Source organism: Aythya marila, assembly GCF_965140915.1.
Source record: "Aythya marila genome assembly, chromosome: 7".
Lineage (NCBI taxonomy): Eukaryota > Metazoa > Chordata > Aves > Anseriformes > Anatidae > Aythya > Aythya marila.
The window spans coordinates 29,439,198-29,452,562 of NC_139048.1; the positions used below are offsets into that span (position 1 = coordinate 29,439,198).

General features: G+C 38.2%; 1 protein-coding gene across 1 annotated transcript in view; it reads right to left on the reverse strand.

Moving 5' to 3' along the window:
• The window catches only part of PTEN (phosphatase and tensin homolog), a 46,913-nt gene that overhangs the window by 19,759 nt on the left and 13,789 nt on the right, over nt 1-13,365 (reverse strand). Inside the window, exons 2-5 of the mRNA XM_082765255.1 lie at nt 10,990-11,074; nt 7,588-7,632; nt 3,730-3,773; nt 631-869 (exon numbers count right to left, since the gene is read on the reverse strand). Coding sequence (XP_082621381.1) covers nt 631-869; nt 3,730-3,773; nt 7,588-7,632; nt 10,990-11,074 — 413 coding nt within the window. The remainder of the gene's footprint in view (nt 1-630; nt 870-3,729; nt 3,774-7,587; nt 7,633-10,989; nt 11,075-13,365) is intronic.

Below are 13,365 nucleotides of genomic sequence, written 5' to 3' on the forward strand. Positions count from 1 at the left end.
GAAAGCTCTTGTAGCCACAAAAATCATTTCTCTGAAATGACAACCACCCACTCCTCAGAAGTAGAAGAAATTAAATGGCCGCCCCTGACAAAGCAGGTTCTGAGGCAGACAGTATCTATCCTTAACAATGCTTTTTAATGAAAAGGGAGCATCCATCAGCAGACTGGATATACTCTTCCAGTAGGGATATTCATCTGTAAAAAGCACTTTAATGTCTATGCATCTCAGAACACCACCACAGAAGTTGGGAGAACCTGAGGAACTGAATGGCTCATCCATTCAGGCAAAACAACCTAGAATAATCCTCTCATTTCAGCTGAAAATGCTAAACGAAAAGGTTCACTCATCAACCACCTATTTGATGCTACACACAGCAGAACGCTATTTAAAAGGCTATTTAAAATAAACTGTCCAGATCATCATGAACAGGAGATGGAAAAAACAGACTTTCAGTGTTGTGGCTAATTTCTTATGCTGCTTAAGAAAGCTTTTGTATTAAGAAGGACTATACCGATCCAATAACGTTAAAGACTTTAAACATTAAGCATGAAATCAGGTATTACAAGGCATTTCTTAAAGGGTTTGACTATTCAAATTGACCTCAACCAGGAAAAGTATAAAGTAACTTACCTTCTTATCTCTGGTCCTTACTTCCCCATAGAAATCTAGAGCTTCCTGAGCCTTTAAAAACTTGCCTCGATGCAACAAATATGCGCATATCATTACACCAGTTCGTCCCTTTCCAGCTTTACAGTGGATTGCTGCAACATGATTGTCATCTTCACTTAGCCATTGGTCAAGATCTTCACAAAAAGGTTTAATGAGCTCAAGTTGTGGTGGGTTATGGTCTTCAAAAGGGTACTGTGCAACTGTAACAAGAAAGAAAAACTTACCAAAATCTCAAAAGGAAACTACAGCAAGCTCGACTAGACGTGTCACCTTTGGACAAGCACACACAAAAATTAACATTCTAAATAAAAACTCTTATATAAGACTCTTATATGTATATATATAAAGCATATAGCTTTGTTTTCACTGTTGTGCAAACATATTATACACTAAACACATCACAGACATTTCTCTATTAATACATAAGCACGTATCTTAGACTATTTCACAGTGCTTCTGAAACAAGTGGCACAGACTCTATTTTACACTATTTTTCTGGAATTTAAGAGTGCACTGGCACAAAGAATAACCTTGTGAAAATCCATTGGTCAACAATTAGACTACCTGCTGAGAAAAAGCAGGGCCAAACCTCACTCACTGATCAGAGACAGGAATTTTGCAGCAAGAATTCTGAGTGGCTGGTTCTACATCATGAACAAACACTCAGAATTTGCTCCAAGCAGTTTAGAAACAAAACTAATTTCTATATTAAATAATTGTAATCAAAAAAGAAATCTCATGCAAGGCATCTGCAATACCTATGGGTTTTAAGATGGAAACCATCAAACGCAGTTGTCTTTTTTTTTTTTTTTTTTTATGTGGATGTGTGTGCATACGTATGTATTTCAAGCAAGCATGTAGGAAATAAAAAAACACTCTGAGCAAAAAATAAGCAACAGGCAGATAGTAGCACCCAAAACAAACCTATTCCTGACTCATCAAATCAGACAACAGATAATGCCACACTGGTTGGCATTACATTGAGATGTACTAGTTTGGTCAGAACAGCACTTCTCAAAGCACACCCGTTTCTTGAGCGACAGACTTGGGACCTTACAAGTCTGGTTCATTTATAAAATTTCTCAGCTAGAAACACCATTTCCTTTTCTGGTCTAAAAATGAACACATTTCATTTCTGGCATGTGTTTGTATTTGCTTCAGAAGTACTACTCTCTTGTCATACACACAAGGCTCCTTTTGATGAATCCCCAAGGACTTAAAGAGCAGAAGTGAGGTATGAAGTTATGGAACTGCTAAATCACTGTAGCACAAGTCTGAAGCCTTTTGGATGGATCTGCAAGGACAGTTTATTCTCTTGCAGTACAGATTGTCCACTTAATCTCCCAGGAGACCAAAAATGGAAGCCTGATAAAGTGAATAATCTCTCTTAAAGAAGCAGCAAAGCTTAATGAACATGAATGTACAATAAATAAATTCTTGCACTTTGAAGATGCAAAGACACCCAAAGTGACCATTGCATGCAAAGTTACACAGATGTTACTTTTTGCAGCAGATATAAGCGAAAGGAATTTATTTAGAAGCCCCTAAAATAGGAAAGTACTCAGAATCAAAGACTTGCAGCATCTCCTATGTTAACCACATCCAGTAAGGCTCCTGTGAAGGGGAGAGACAAAGAAGTCCCAAAATAACTGCCTGAAAAATCCCAAGTAGTAACAGATCATTGAAGATGCTCTCCAAGATTTGGGATCACAGGCAAACCCTGCAGGATTTTCTGCAAAGACTGAATGAGGAACTGGTGAAATGAGTGCACTGCAATGGTTCAGACAAGAAGTCAGAAAGCAACCTTAGGAAATATTAGGCTGTAGAGTCTCAAACTTTGAGGAAAGGGCAGGTACTCCATGGATAAGGTTACTAACTCTGGAAAGCACCACATGGAGAACAGCTCTGACTCCTTTCTCCAAGCTCCCAGACATTTCAAGAAAAACTCCACAGCACATAAGGGGAAAAACAAAAAAAACATGGCAAAGTAGAAGACAATTTCCAGCATGGAAGTACTTCAGAAACTACACAAGCCCTGGACAGAAAGCCAGCATCTGGCATTGAAGAGCTTTCAATGTTTGGTTTTGCATTTGATGCTAGAACATTCAAGCTGAAAACTGAATTACTATTGTTTTTCACATTTTCAGCGTAGAAAGGAGAACTTCCCTTTGAAATTAATTCACTTACAAAAATTTTAAAGGTTTTTTCTGCTGCTACTAATAAAAGTTAGTCCCGAGTCACCAATGTGGTCATCTAAGGTAACTAATTTGGCAATAACAAAAAAATAAAATATGTATCTCCCTAGAACAGCTTATGCAGAGGAGCTGTAAATGGTGCCGTCACAAACAACATTTTTGGATGGGATTTACAGTGAAGGGATCCAAGTACCTCCATAACAGAAAGCATAAACTAATGCAAGCACATGTTCTGGACATTATATTAGAAGCACATCCTTTTCAGTTATGCCTTTTCTCTTACCCAAAAAATTGCCCAAGCAGATCTTAAGATACTTTTTTTTCTGGCTTGTACATGCTTAGTAAGGTTTCAGAACACTGCTGTTCAACATAATTAGTACAAATGAGGAGAAAAGATGACTTACAAATGAAAACCTCAGTTCCTCTATATTCAGGCATTAAAGCAGCCAATTGCATTTTGGTCACGTTCTAAACACCCTCTTTAAAACTAGAAGGATGTTATAAAATAAATAATAAGAAAGTCAAGTCCTTGCTAAGGACCTAGTATTTATTACCTGGGGCATTCATACTGACAAAACAGGAACATCAGTTTCCAGTCTCCAAGAGCCTCATCAAAAGGAGCCCCTAGAAGTTTCCCCACAGGTTCTGGCAGTTCTGCAAAGTATCTAAGAACCAAATCATCTCAAAGAATCATCAAATGGGATTTTTTTTTATTATTATTATTATTTTTTAAGTTTCTTCAATAATTCAAATGCTATTTGACATCATTCCTCACTCCCAACTCTCCTAAATTATTATTCATCGATCTTCATCCATGAACTGTGAAATTTAAAGAGAATACACGTATGAGACAGTGAAAACATACCTCTGCAGTTAAATTTGGCGGTGTCATAATGTCTTTCAGCACACCTAAAAAGAAAAATAAGACAGGAGTTCAAGACAAGCTTCTGAAGCACTGTGTGTTTTAGTCAGTGTGACTCTCAGTTTAGTCAGTGTGACTCTCAATGGAGACACTCACCCAAGTAATGCAATACGCTATTGTTTTTAACACTGTAGCATTAACTATTCCAGCCACTCCAGCAGCTTTATTGCTCCCACATAAGCACATATGGACAAGATGGCTGTGACCTTTATGAACCAATTGACTGCTCTCAAACTATGTGTCAAGATACATCTGCAACAACATAGATGCCAAGGGTCATGGGACTCACAAGGACATTTTTAAGACCCTTAGCTAGTGCAACCCAAGCAAAGCATTCTTCTTTCAGTTACAGAACTGTGACACAAGCATCACAGGTAACAGAAAGCACCACTGAACATTACAATACAGATCACTTTTATCAAACAGATGGCAACACTGCTCTCCAACTTGGCATTTGTTCTTGAAATTAGGTCAACTGAAAAAAAAAGGCCAGTAAGCCAGTTTCCCCCCCCACAGACCCTGGAAACAAGCACATTTCTGAAGACTCTGGAGTTGCACCAAAGTCTATTTTACTACTCTCCACAGAAGATCCACTCTAGCTAGCTATCAATCAGCAAAGCAAACCACACAATGTTAGTCACGCAGAATGACTTGCCTAGGGATAAGCAGAACTGATCAGATATACAGAATCCAGCCAAAATGGATGGCATGTCATAAGGAAACAAGCTATATCAGGCGTTGGGGCTAAGAGGAAAGAAGATAAGAATAGGATGCCCTTCTGTAATCTTCCTTAGAGTTACTTGTTGTAGGAAAAGTGCTGTGCTCCTATGTCACACAAGAAAAATATAGTTCAGAAAGGAAAATGAGAACAACTCTTCCTCAAAACAACAGGACTCTAGGTTAAACATGATGCTGGGGATCATTTCAGTAGACAATACACATCTAGGTCTTCTGTTTTGGTTAAAACCTGGACTCCTCAGAGTGTTCAAATAACCCTGCCAGTTTCAGGATGGGTATGAACTTATCTTTCTTTCACAGGTATGCTATGACTGCCACCTTTGGAGCTGTATACGGCTTTTGACACCTTCAGACACACAGACTTTTAGGCTCTGACCTTTATGACTGTTCCACCTAACCAAAGCCTTGCAGACCCCGCATTGAGCTTTGTCCATGAGACTCATACACCAGGGACAGAAGTAAATCTGCTGGGGTTGCTGGTGCACTCAATGTTTTCATTTTTTTCTGAATTCTAGAGCTTTCCTGGCTCTACTCTTTGCTAGGGAAAAGTCTGGCAGTTTTCATGTTCACATATTCATATTTCACATTGCTGACACCTCTGGGCCAAGTGTCATGGAGTAGGTGAGTCTCAAAAGAACATTATCTGCACTTGAGCCTTCAAGAAGGTTAGACGCTGGAAGTATGCCCAAGATATAGTCACCACACCTAGAGCAGCCAACAGCCATGCTGGGCAAAGGACTGTTACAAGTTAGTCAGCATCTGAACTTTGGAAGTTGAGCCTGTTAGGAAGCAAAGTAGTTAATACAAAGCATCTTATCCAACTGCACTCTTCAAGAAAGTTTCCTTCTTCCTTCTAAAGAAACACCCAGTTCAAAGTGGTACTACGGGACAAAACTCTTCAAAACAAAAAAAAAAAAAAATCCACACATGGGCAAAAAAAAAGCTTTCAAATTGTTAAGTTTGAGATAGTAACAAGTAGAATACTATAAGGGATAGAAAATAGTCTTGTTGATACCAAGGATAGAAACTGAGCACAGAACATAGCCATGTCACTCTCTATACCCTCATATGGGAGCTGTACACAACACAGGGCAGATGCTGAACTCCAGACACAGCTGTACAAGACATCCTCCCACTCCCTTGCACGGAACACATGCGTATCAACATTAGAGATCCCACTGGCATACACTTTGGGGATGTTTCCATTGCTTAGCATTTTAAGAGCATTTGGTTTTTAGACACAGTTACACCTGTAATGCAGTCAAATCTCCTGATGAAACCTGAAGATTCTGGGGGGATTTTGGAAGGAGTCAATCATCAGGGTTTTGTAATCCTATGAGCAGAACTCTGACAGCACATTTAAAGCAACTCCAATGCAAAGTGCTGCCAAGATGGGCACCTTCCTGGTCACAGCCACGACCCTGTTGCTGACAGGACCACAGGCAACAGAAAAGACATGTCAATGGCCAACCCCACACGCACAGAGACATACAAAGTAAGCAGAGAAAATCCATGTTGCTCATTACAGTGCTTTCAAGTATCTACCTTTATTGAAGATACTTAATAGGGTGGAGAAGTGGAGATGACAATAGGCGCAAGAATAATTTGGTGGCATGTGAATATTGAAGGTGAAAGTGAACAAACATGTTAAAACAAGGAAGAACAAAGAATAAATAGCAAAGGGTTAAAGGCACAATCAAGGAAAAAAAAAAGAAACAAAATTAAATCTAATGCTCAAACATTCATTGGGAAGCTGAAAGCCATGATGTGAGCATAAGGCAAAACTCACATCATTTAAAGATCAGTTCAGAAAAATCCTTCTAAATCCTGTTAAAGGAAACTGCTCAATATACACATCACTATCATTTTCACATAACTGCTACCTTAAGGGAACTCAAATCCTGTGCCAGTACTTGCAATCCTTCTGGTTATAGCCATATAGCTCCCCTGAACTCCTACTTCCGTCTTATGAAGAGATACAACAGGCCAATTATTTACGAAGGATCAGATTAATCCAAGGAGATGCTGTTCTCTGAAATATCTGAAGGCTGTAATTTCTTCCTATTGCACAACCAAGCACTCCAGCAATTCACCCAATGGCATTTATTTAGTTAATATGTGTACAAATTTTGCACTCAAAGACATAGATAACCTGGCCTTTCTAGCCAGAAACAAAGTTTAAAAGCTATGCAGCAGGAACTTGAGTCTCCACTTCCAGATGATCCATTTTTTTCAGGATAAAGAAAACATCCTTTTAAAGTGTAATGCATTGCCTGGATACTGCTATTCTAAGCCAGTAAGACTTTGTGTTTTATTATTTTATTTTAAATCAATATGCTTCTAAGTATCTGCAAGTTTTCCACTAATAATTTCTCAACTCAGATTTTTGGAAAAAAAAAATGGGGGAGTAGGAAAACCAGGACCTTGTCAACATTTGTTGACAAGACAAAATCAATCATACAAATGAAATTAGGCTAAATTAGCATATAAAGATTATCAATAGACAAAAGAGAAAGCATTTCTGTTTTGTAACAAGAACAGCTTTTAGCATGACTGACTGTTCTGATGAAAACGTTACACTTCTAAAGCTGAGAAACCATCAGGCTACTGATTGCTGTGGTAGTTTAGTCAATATGATGAACAGGGACATTGAAGAATACATCCAGAACCTGGGTACCAATACAGTTAAGATACCTCCAAAAAATACAAACTATACAGGAAGAGTATTCATTTGGCAACTTCTTCACTGCAGACATTAATATATTAACAGAAAGCCTGCTGTGAATTACTTTTCACTTTTTAATCACACGGTACAAGCTCTAGATGGGCTGGATGCCAAGTCATTTAAAAGCATTCGAGTAATATGAATACACACCAGCATTTCATTTAACCTCACTCAGCTTCACTAAATGAAGTAACAGTGCTCTCAATCAAGCTTAATTGTTTTAAGAAATGTGCAAAACATCTCTAATTCTGCTTCAGTACAGCAGCAAGCCACTTTCACTCAGAAGCTATTTTTAGAACCCATTATTTCAGAAAATGTATCTATATGAGCATACTTACAGATTGTATATCTTGTAATGGTTTTTATGCTTTGAATCCAAAAACCTTAAATGGGGGGAGAAAAAGGCATGTATTAATATACATTTCAATAATTACGGTCTTAATTTACAGCATCATTAAAACAACATCCATCACATGCAGCTCTGCTTTCCACATTCCAGCTGGCCCTGTGGTATCTCCAAGCAGGGCAGGCAGCATGTTGCAAACCTCCCTTGTACAAACAAGCCATCAGTAGGAGTGAGGCTACTTGTGCAACTGAGGGACCAAGAGCTGACATGCAACTGAAACATTTACTGTATGCACCAATTTGCACTGACTTAGAAGATACTCACACATCAATAGATTAAAATGGGGAAGTGTTGTTCATTTAAAACAAAGTATCAACGACGTGAAGGATCTGTACACAGTTACTTCCAATACGATCATCTATGCAAAATATTTTGCTACAATGGTGTTTCCAATGAAAAAAAGCAGTCAAAGTAACTTCTGTAATCCCGTTCAAACAGCCAGAATCATTTATCTTTAAAACCTGTTTTTTTAAGATGGCCATCATTTGCCACTGAAATCTGCAGACCATGCCCAGTGACAGTCTGGGTTCAGAAAGGAGAAAGCCCATTCTAGTTTTTTTTTTTCACACTTGCGCTCACTTCATTTTCACGCTAACTTTGTAATGAAAACTTTCCCTACAAGCCTCAGAGAGCTAAACTGCAAATGTGATTCATCAAAATTGCCATAATTATATATGATGTGTCACCTGGCAATGTTCAAGAAGAAATAACATACAAATGTTTACACTTAACATCATCAACAGTGTGTATCTGCACATCAGCCAGAACGAATTTAATTAGCCATGACAGAACATGTTGTTCAAATTGAAAGAAACACTTGCTGCTAAAATCCTGGAAAGCTCAAGCAAAAACAAGCTCTGGTTATCAATCATAATATTCCAGAAGAACCTAGAAGAACTTTGTGGTTAAACTGATGCGTTAAAATGAGAACAGATGTGTATGCTCTTTGGGCAGCACTGAGTGTGGGACTCCAATTTCATCAGCACAAGTATTCAGTAACTACTGCTGGTGCCCCTGTTGGCAGACACGGGGAGATTCAGGAAGACCTGGACCGAACAGCTCATTCCAGAGGGCCCCACCGGTTTGGAACATGCTGGACAATGACAAGAGCGGACTCTGCTTCCTCCAGTTACATCCACAGGACTAAGCGTAAGCTTCCATGCAAGTGTCTAACTATTAAATTCCAGCCACAATACCTCAAAGTGTACCTCAAAGCCCGACTTCTCATACAGCATTATCATTAAATTTGTCAGGACACCAGCTGTCTAGAAAAAGCCCACTGGCATATCCCTCGTGGCTCAATACCAATTGCTCTGGAGCTCAAACACACTGAATTTCGACATAAAAACTTCTTGAAAAAAAATAATACTCCAAGCATAACACTACTTTAGCATCCAACTCCCTACAGCTACTTAATTTACATGTATCTCTCCACATCTTAATATGTTCCATCACACTTTTAGGCTGTCACTAGTCCAGTCCCTTTCATCAGAGTGTTTATGGATTAATAGTTGATAGTAACTTCCTTTCAAAAGCCTGACTTACACGTTTTATTTATACACTCAACCAATAAAATTTTCCTTTATGTAGGAACCACTGAAATCAATGCTGTGAACACAAGAGGACCTTCAAAGACTACTACCTATTGTTATTAATTTGGGTTAATGCCTATGCCATTTGTTCCTAACCCAGCTTTCGGCTCTATCCGAAACCTTCCAAAGGTGGAGCCCACAGGGGACCCCTTGTGTCACACAGCAGGTGCAGTACCCAGATCAGCTTAACAAAAAGGTGGCTCTGACAGCTAGTGAAAGAAGTTGGGTAGACAATGTGAGTTTGTGGGACTGCCCTCAACCATCCCAAAGGACAGAGAAAACTCGGTTTGCATGTAATGCGTCTGCACTAACTTGTACCTTGTATTAGACACCATGGCTTCACGCATCTCGACAATTCTAGTGGAGACGTAGGCTCTGCAGGAGTATTTACAAACTGGAACCTCACCGACATGACCCACTCTTTACTACTGCCTGACAAAATAAGGTCACTGCTGCAAGCATGGTCAAAGCCAGACTGACATTTTCAGTGCTACTCATGGATGGTGAGCTTTGCCATAACAGTTAAATATACAAAAATGAAACCCTCCCAAACTCGTCTGCGTCTAACTGCAGCCGCTCAACAAAGCTGCTGTCTCCAGATAACTTATTCTCAGCTGAGGGCCACAGTTCCTCCAAGTGTGAGAACCAAGGCACTTATTTCAGCACAAAGCTGGATGCAAACAACCACCAGTGAAATTCAAGCGTCACTAATTCTGCCTGGCAACTATCCTGAGAAACTTTGTGGCACCTCAAACCTGGACGCAGCACCTTCTTCCCCAGGTTTGGCTACTTCCAACTCCACTGCCCAACCATATTCCTTGCATCATCCCTTGTTCCCAAAATTCAAGCCTCTTGGAAAGCTACTTAAGTTACTGGCTCAAATGCCAATGTTCTCAAAAGCAGCAAGAGTGGCTTAAAAAAAAATAATCAGAATTCAGGATGCTGAGCAGACTAATATCTGGCTCTTTTGCACAGGTATTTAGCTTTTAAAGGCATTTCTAATGCTGCATTCTCCAGGTGGGATGTTAAGCAAGCACATTACTATGATGCTTCTAAATCACTAAGCACATCCTGGGGCTTTAGGCAACCTGGTCTAGAGCAAGGTTTCTCTACCCATGGCAGGGGGCTGGAACTAGATGGGCTTGAAGGTCCCTTTCAACCCAACCTGTTCTGTGCTTCTGTGATCCCCCACAGATGTATCCAGCAGCTAAGAACAGGTAATATGTTAAAAATAAAAACCTTTTTACAAAATGCACTATAAGCATCACCAGCAATCATGAATTTTAGCTAGTTTGTCTCCTCTTCTACGCAGCCACATTTAAAAAGCCTTTATCCAGAGCCACCTATAATTTACTGCTGTAAATCAAAATTTACTTATCAATCACCTCATTTATCACTTGGAGAAAGGCTATGGGCAAACACACCCTGAATTGACATCAGTTATTTGAGCAAACTCTCAGTACTGCAAACAGAGGCATGGATTCACATCTTTCTAAAATAAAATAACCTCCTTTTACATCAACACAATTTGCTGCGTTCAGCTTTTCACATGAAAAAGCAGATTTGAGATCAACCCAGAACAGCAGCCTGGACTAACATTATTGAAAAAGCTATTCTCAGCATTTATAACATTTATATGAGTCAGTTCACACATCTTTTCCTGAGCAGAACATATATGAGTGCAGAAAAGGATACTTAAGATTTACAAGAGTAACTTAAAAAGAAGAAAAATAGAACCTTACCTTACTACATCATCAATATTGTTCCGGTACACTCCTTCAAGCCTCTCTGCAGGAAAACCCATAGCAATTATGTTTGGATAAATATCTGAATATGTGAGTTAGGGAAACATTTATAAAATATGTACAATTTCTGCAATAATATTAAATGAACATCACTAAATATTTATATGCTCCTGTAACAAAATCAGAGCAATAGCTTAGACCAACTTCCATATGTGAATAATTCAACATTATATAGACAGCAATAATGGGTCTCTTTCAAAAAACAAAATTGAAAAATGGCCAGGAAAAAAAAAAAAAAAACAAACAGTATAGGAAGTTTCCTATTTTGTCCACATCCAATATAAGTCTCCTTACAATTCACATACATAACTGATTATAAGTCTTTACCATTGGATAGCTGCTGTTAACACTGAATAGAAAAGTAATCCATTAGAAAAGCAGAATCAAGTAATCGTCCTTTGTCATACATCATCTCACTAAAATTGTATACATGCTACGTACCCCTCTCTACAGTTTGAGTGGCATATTTAATCCAGTGGGAAACTATTTGAATAGTCATGTGACTAAATTGCAAGAAGTTCCAAATTAAATACTATGTTAAAGTCCCTAGTGATCTCAATAGGTATACCATTCAAAACAAACAAAAAATTGCATCTCATACACATACATGTAAACCCTGGCAACAGTACATTTTGTCACTTTCCACAATTTCTACATAATAGGCCACTTGCAGCAGCTGCTAAGGTGGCTCTGAATGCCTTAATGTGAGATACTGCAAGAGATGGGAATGTACCAAATCCCAGAAGGATTACAGATATTGTTTATTAAATAATAATAATAATTTTTAAAAAATACACTTCTGGCAAAAAAATGTAGTTTCTTATGCTGAACTACCTGTAACCCACATTCCAAAAGCAATACAACCCAAGATAAAGAGCTCAGGAAAAGTACCTTTTGGCAAGGAAAAAAAAAAACGCTATTAAATAAGGCCAAATTAAAAAAAAAGAAAAGTTTACATCCATAGCAAACATGGTAAAAAAAAAAAAAACTATATAATTTTCCAGAAAACAATTCGTATTTATTCTACTGGTGATGTAATGATATATGAATTGTTGTGTGTTCTTTTTTTAAACACAACTCAAGAAATGAAAATGCTCTTGAGTTTTAAACATCAGAAGAGATAATGCAGTGAGGAGCCTTCACTGAAAAGCAAAACAGAAATTAAACCAGCAGCTCAAAAACAGACCGTGCCCTACCACATTAACATACTCCTCCTCACACTAATTTTAGAAGGAATAAGAACAAAGAATGGTATGTTTTAAGTTGACCCTGCTTTAAACAAGGGGGTTGGAACAGGTGATTTCCAAAGGTTCATTTCAACTCGAATTATTCTACAACTGTAAAAATTATTTTTATGGTTAAAATACCAGCAATATTAACAAGCCTCCGAAGAGTAAGCAGCAGAACGGAAGACACCGTAGCTTCCACGATTATTCCAGCTACCTGTACACAAAGAAAAGCTTGAAATAGGATATAAACTGTTTTACTCTGTCCTTGCAGAACTCCCACAAGCCTTATAAAGCAGCACAGACTAAGATCTGCACAGCTTGTTAACTAGAAGACTTAATTTTGTACATGTTTTTTTGCAAGTATTTTAAGAATACACAGAAACAATGTTTTCTACTCTCAAAAAAGAATCTAGCATTTACTGTGTGGTAATCCAAGTATTAAGACATCTGTCTACTTGGACTACTCCAGATTACTTAATGCAGGCAATAATTAGAAAAAAAATCAAAGCTGCTGAGGAATCCAAATAAATATCTGTAGTAGTTTCAAATACAGACACTGAAAGGGTGTTATATGTGGTTTCCAATTTATTCTGTATTTCCCCAAACCTTAAAAAAAAAGCTTATCTTGAGGAAAAAAAAAAAAAACAAAACATTAAGTTGCTTAGCATTCAGAGCTTGTGATAACTTCAGATACTACCAAATCACATAAATCTTAAGCTTTGAACTTCACTCTGAACCTATTTTACTCTGCAAGCAGTCCACACCTCTTTGTTAAAGTAGCAAAAGGCGCTACATAATTAGCAATCTATTTGCTGTTTTATCAGTTACTACTTGCCATAAGCATAAGAAAATGGTTATAAATCATGTAAAACTGCTCCATGCCTACCCCTCAACAGCAAATTACCTGACTTTCAGCTAGCACACCCAATCACTCCCTCCTCATTCCTGATTTCAAGAGCACACATCTACCTACTGCCAACTCTGCCCTTTTTGCTCAAAAGCACCTCCATGTGCATCCTGCTCTGAGCAACAGGGGTACGTAACTTACCCTTAAAAAAAAAAAGTACTATATTAATCTGTTTTC